The following is a 6,675-nucleotide window of genomic DNA, read 5'->3' as shown; positions in this document are numbered from 1 at the left end:
TACAAATTTAATTAGTTCAACAAAAAAGATCAAGAACAACATAATCAAGGAAAACCCACAGAGTGTGCAGAATAAATTATAAAGAATCAATCAACATACTTAAGATCCAAAACCAAAAAGTAAAAACTAAATATCAAGTTAACAAGAAAAAAAAGGGCATAGTTTCACTTTTGCATAATTAACACCTAGCTCACTAAGCCACAGTGTATGAATTACCAACAGTTCTTTGACAACACTAGCAGAAGGTTAGGAACCTAGTGTAAAGTGATGATTGAAATTACATAAAATTACTCACAAACCAAAAGCATACATAATATCTAAATCACAAGTGTAGTATTGATTTGTAGACAGAGACCTCACTTTAGCAATCCATTAATGAGAATATGAGAGACAAAAAGAAATTACAAAGCACACAATAAATCTAAATAAATGTACATTCAAATCCCTAACTCTAAAAAGCCACAATTAACCCCAACTAATAGAAGATATAGACAAAAACTGAATCAAAATAATCTGAAATCACAATTTGAACCACGAAGATATAGCCAAATTTTGAGAAAAATAGGATTCAAACCTTGTAAGTGATTAAGAGTGAAAACAAGAAAGAAAGAGCAATGGGGAAGAACGAACTAAAGGTTTAGGAAGAAAGTAAAAAGATCAGAAACAGAGGACTGAGGAGAGGTTAAACCTTTAAATTAAAATGCATTATAGGAATGGAATGGAATGCCAGTTACAATATACTGCTAACTATAGGTTTCAATTAGTTTTATTATCAACAATGTTTATTGTGTTCACAAGTAATAATTGAAAAAAATCCCAAATATGAATTCCATAACATGGTGCCTGTTCATTAAAGAATGTGATGAAAGTAAGTAGAGAAGAGATTAAGGATTTCACGCAACATGGAGGGGGAAGCAGGGGTTTCACGGACTATGGGGGAGAGGTGAGAGGTCAATGCCAGGGAGATAAGGACGGATGGCAGCCGCGCTACTCCACAACCACACAGACACGAAGGGTAGAGCAGATTTTAGGGATTTCTCGTACACCGTGGAGGATGGGGCAGGGATTTCACTCACTGTGGAGGAGACACGAAAGGTTGATGCCGGAGAAAGGATTATGGATGGGCAGCAGTGGCGCACGGTGGAGCAGCGACTTCAAGGTTTCGCACGCTTCCAATATGCTTTTTGCAGGTTTCTAGTGCTACAGGTGTGGGAGGAAATTGTTCGTTATCAGATAAAATAAGATTGGATAAATGAGTTAATTAGGATAAAAATATTGATTACCGGTGGTTCTTCATGCAGTAGTGGCTATCCAAGCAGAAGTTACGGAAGCAGAGTGACAATGGCTGGTATCTATGTTAGCTACGGCACTTGGATTAACGGCAAGCAATTTTTTACTGCTATCCTCCGCCTTTGCTGTAGTGTATAATACATGTATAATTAAATGTATTCATGAAAGCTTAGACTAGTAGTTATGTGAATGATGAACTTTTGACAAATAACTTATATGTATATATAAATTAGCCAAACTTGTCATTTTGAGTATTTGGAAAAGAGTAATACTATTGTTAGTATGAAATTTTGATCTGTTGCGAAATTCGACTATGATAGAATTGGGTATCAATTGCCTCATATGAATTAAGTCGAAAAGGATCTCGGTCAAAATCTGTTGATCGCACATGGTCTAAATTTCGACGGAGTGAGGACTCGACAATAAAAAATAGAATATTGATTATGAGATGAGTCGAGTCAAGAAGGACTTAGGTCAAAATTTTATAATTACGCGTGGTTTAATTTGACAAAATGTGGGTCTTTGAGACCAAGGTAATCGCAAAGACGTAAGGTGTTCACCATGGAGAACAAAGTCTTCCGAAGTCAAGGCAAGGTCATGGGTTGTGAGAACCTAAGAAAAAGGAGAAAGTTAGATCGTGAAAAGAGAGAAACATTCTACAAGTCTATCCTTGTGGTCTATAAATAAGAGAAGTTCAGAAGAAATCAGGGACTTCAATCTAAACACTTCATCATCACACAAAACTCTGTCAATGACGCAACGAAAGACAATGGAGTGTAAGTGCACGTGAGTGTCTGGAATTCACTACTTTAATTTATTTCCTTTATTTTCCTTTTTCCTTTTAATTTATTTTATTTTACTTTTCTTTGAGCATTTTTTTCTTTTTCTCAAGTATTTTATTTTCTTTCAATTTCAATTTTATTCTCTTATTTATTTAAAGCTTTCATTTATTTTACTTATTTTCTTTTATTACAATTTTTTACATTATTTGCCACAATTTAATATCATCGAGCATTTTATACACTTTTCAACATAAACACTAAGTAAATCCTAAGTCAAATTTACTCTTTTTCAGAGGAATCGTATCTATTCTCCAAACTAAGATATTGATACAAGTTTAATTCGACACCTTGTCGAGATTACTAAAAATCAAATGAAACAAGTACCATATTTTTTTTTCATAAGAACTCCATATTTTAACATTTATATTAGTAATAATAAACTAATAATAAGCTATATAGTTATATATCTAAGTTCTAATAAGTTACACTTTGAATAGAGAAAAAGCTAAATAATTATAAGTAGAAAGCTAGTACAACAATTAATCAGCAACATACAACATTCTAGAAATATTGCCACTTCCATTTCATTTCATTTATTCAAACATAAACATGAAATAGTTAACGTTGAGACTATTTCTTGTGAATGCATCACATTAAATTAAATGAAACACAAGCTCCCAATTTTTAAGAAAACAAATGATTTAGCTTCATCTAACACATTATTACATTAAAAATTACAGAAATCATGGCACAACAAACATATATGATTAAGCATTATTTTTTGTTTGAGACTAGTTAAACATCTCTCAATCTTAAACATTACAATATTACAAACTTACTTATACCACACGCAGACATACATACATAACATTTTTAAAATTTCTATCCACTATTTGGTCTCAGTAATTTCGAATCTAGATATGATTACTCACGAGGCAAATGAATTGCCATGACGCAGGGTCTAGACCACATATGATTAAGCATTGTTAATTCCATTTTGCCATGACAGACATGCCAGCAGCACCCAGAAAGACAGCAACGTAAGACTTGAATTGGAGCTTAATGTTGTTCTGTAACCTAGGACTCATGAAATCAGTTGAGAGAAGGTCAACCAATGCCATGTAGATTAAAAGCCCAGCTGATGATGCATTAAGCATACCAACTGTGATTAGGGCACTTGGACTGTTCTCTTTGTAGATTCTGGACAATCCAATTCCTAATGCGATTCCAAATGGGGTTGTAATTGAGAAGAACAACACCAACACCACCCTCTTTAACAACTTGTATTGGGCCTGAAGAATGCAACCGCCAAGACCAATGCCTTCAAACATTTGATGGAAGCAAAGGGCCACTATAAGGCCTTTTATGGAGCATGTGTTATTTGAAGCACCCATGGACAGGCCTATCACTACTGAATGAACAATAATTCCAAGTTCTAGCACCTGCACACCAATGCGCTCAAACAAACATTATTTTTTATTTTCTATAGTAAATAAGATAATAAGTGTTTTCACAATATATTTTTCCTTAAATTATATATTGATGATAAGTCAGAGCAAGATGTACTTTAATAATAATGAGCTACATCATTATGATAAGTCAAAACAAGATATCTTTTAAGAGCCTTTTATATAAATAAAATAAATAATTTTTTATACATATGCATTATTTTTGAGCTATTTATAAATTTAAAATCTTAATTATATTTTTTTTTTACTAAAGATAGAGAAATTTAAATTCGTAATTTTTTAAGTGAATATAAAGAGATTATGTCATTTAAACTATAGTTCGTTGGCATTTTAATTATATCGTAAATGCACATAAAATAAAATATATATATGTATTTCAAATACAGTGCATTTAAAATATAAAAAAAAAAATGAAATACACTAGTTTCGGGTGTACTCAAAATCTGATCCATTTAGCAAATTGAATATATTTCAAATGCATGGCATCTAAGATGTGTGTGTTTAATTTTCTCCAACCGTATTCCTGTTTTCATCCCACATTTCGACGTTCTTTTCGGTGCCTATTCTTATCACTCTATCTCCTCAATCATCCTCATCTGAATCCTTTGGTTTTCTTATATAATAACATATAAAAGAAAAATTTTCAACTTTCAACTTGATTAAATTAGATTTATTGCTAATATATTCGTAATAACATCACTTCCAATTAAAATATCTGGAAAAGAGGCTACATTAAAATGCTTAGTAAACAATAAAGGATTTAAGAAAAAGTAATACTTAGATGAATATATAAATTCTAGCTAGCTTTTAATATTTAGACATATTTTTTGGTAAATAAATATAAAATTATTACTGTATAAAATATAAATACCGTAATATAAATTGAATGAAAATTAATTATGTTATCCTTTAAATTTAGTCGACCTACTTTTTAAACATCCCTATCGAATCACAAAATAAAAAAATATATAAATATGTTGCTTGGAGGTGATGATGATTATTATTAATTAATATTAAATAATTATTATGATGTTTAAAAATTAGTGTTTAATTTGTTAAAAAATTTAAAAATTAATATTTAATTTAAAAAATATTAAATAAATCATTTTTAAATATTTAAAATTTAAATATATGAATGAACAAAATACGAGGCAAAAGACATGATAAGAAAGGGTTTAACTAAGGAAGACATTAATTTTGAACAGAACACACATGCACACATGTCAAATGTTGTAAATATGTTCTATTTAATAAACGAGCCAAATTTTGGGTGCATTTGAGATTAACATATCATATTTCGAAACCAATGCGTATGAAATATGTGCATATTTATTGTGTATTTATCGAATTTGAGTATGTGTTTTATATTTTAAATTTGTAAATAATTTAAAAATTATACATATTAATAAATAAAAAATTTATTTTATTTATATGTGTAAAAATCTCCTCTTTTATACATTATTTGAATTAAAAAATATAAAAATATATATAAAAAAACGATAAAAATGTATGTGAGTTTTTTGCTGTTTTAATGAAAAAGAAAAATACCATAGAAAAAAAATAGTATGAGATTTACTAATTCTTTTTAAAGATGAGATAAAAATGAAAGAAAAATGTATAAACAAGAGTAAAATGATTAATTCATCCTTTGATTAATAAAAAATTTAAAGATATTAATGTAATTTTGTATTATAATTTTTTTATCCAAATAAATTTTTTTTATTTTTTTATTTATTTTTTATCTAAATAACACGTAAAATAATTTATCTTTTTATTATTTTTTTCTTCATTTATCTATATAAAGTATTAATAATATTAGAAGAATATTAAAAAAGATAAAAATTCAAATACAGTGGACTTCATATAAAGTTAATATCTGAGAACCATTAGATAATTTGACTGATTTGACTAAATTTTTATCTAACAATTTCAGATATCAACTTTACGTAAAGTGGACTTCTTCTGAGTTTTCACTATTAAAAAATTATGAGAATATATTAATTTAGATCAATCATTAGTTACATTAATATTTAAAATATGAGTTAAAATATATTGTAATAAAAAAATTAAATTAATAATTAAAAATAATAATTAAAAACAATAATTTATGATGACGATGTAACGTTTCTCATAATACTAAGCATAGATTAGGAGAATAAAGAGAAGAAGAGTAATTTAATAATGTTACCATAGCAACAACACGATAACGCACGAGTTGTGTGTCTCCATCTTCATTCTTAGTAGCCTCAATTGCTGCATGATGATGACCATGGAAATGGCCAACACTAACAACAACACCCATCTCTTGTTCTTGATGACCACCAACTGCACCAGTGTGGCTATCTGGAATAACTGCATCACTACTCTTCTTACCATAAAAGCTTGTGGCCAAAGAATCCACCATGAGCGTGAATAAGGCAGAGAACATGGCAACGAGCCCTGAGAAGGGAAACTCGTGCCATGGCTTCTCCTCAAGACAATCAGACCCCAGCATGTCGAATGAATCCGGCAGCACGTGCATGAACCCCGTGCCAAGAATGATCCCCCCGGCGAAGCATTTCACCACCATGAAGAGGTCGTTTTCGGGGCTCAACGCCGGGATCGAACGCCTCCCAAAAGACAGAGATACGCCGATCATGCTGGTTACCAAGATTGCAAAGATAGCCACGATTTTTAGAGGGAGAGCTTTCTCTTTGTTGTTACATGAGTCTACTGATTCGGATTCGCACTCTGCTAGGCTTTTGGGTATGAAGAGAACGATGATGATGAAGACCAAAGAGATCTTCAGCTTCAGATGTTTTACTTCTGAATTAGTACCCATTATTGTTCCTGTTTATATATGAAGCTAACACTTTTGAATATAGATGAAGCTTCTTTATATAGATATACATAATATGAAGGGCTTGCACACGTCATTAATTGAATAAATTTAAATATTAAATATCGATCAGTAATTTTAATTTTTTATATTGTTCTGAAAATTAAATTAGACTGATTAATTTAATTGGATTAATCAAAAATTACCCACCAAATCAATTCAATTTAGGATGAAAATTAACTGTGAGTGAATTAGTCAAAAACTTAAAAATTAGTCAAAAATAATTTTGTTTAATATACATGCTTCAAATCACTCT

The 6,675-nt window shown here is 30.1% G+C and overlaps 1 protein-coding gene across 1 annotated transcript; it reads right to left on the bottom strand.

Annotated features, from left to right (window-relative positions):
• Positions 1-2,824: 2,824 nt before the first annotated feature.
• LOC107484081 (fe(2+) transport protein 1) lies at positions 2,825-6,367 on the bottom strand. Its single transcript, XM_016104694.3, has 2 exons — positions 5,730-6,367; positions 2,825-3,514 (listed from the first exon to the last, which is right to left on the bottom strand). Exons 1-2 carry the CDS (start codon positions 6,360-6,362, stop codon positions 3,059-3,061), a joined length of 1,089 nt encoding a protein of 362 aa, XP_015960180.1. The 5' UTR covers positions 6,363-6,367; the 3' UTR covers positions 2,825-3,058.
• Between the last annotated feature and the right edge of the window lie 308 nt (positions 6,368-6,675).

The sequence above is a fragment of the Arachis duranensis genome, chromosome 4 (genome assembly GCF_000817695.3).
Source record: "Arachis duranensis cultivar V14167 chromosome 4, aradu.V14167.gnm2.J7QH, whole genome shotgun sequence".
Taxonomy (NCBI): Eukaryota; Viridiplantae; Streptophyta; class Magnoliopsida; order Fabales; family Fabaceae; genus Arachis; species Arachis duranensis.
This window is presented reverse-complemented; position numbering and strand designations above follow the sequence as displayed.

What these genes read in the sequence shown, in the direction of transcription:
- LOC107484081 (XM_016104694.3), bottom strand. Translation starts at nt 6,362, where the DNA reads ATGGGTACTAATTCAGAAGTAAAACATCTGAAGCTGAAGATCTCTTTG. An exon ending in GTTATCGTGTTGTTGCTATG is followed by an intron (nt 3,515 to 5,729) that starts GTAACATTATTA and finishes ATTGGTGTGCAG; the next exon opens with GTGCTAGAACTTGGAATTAT.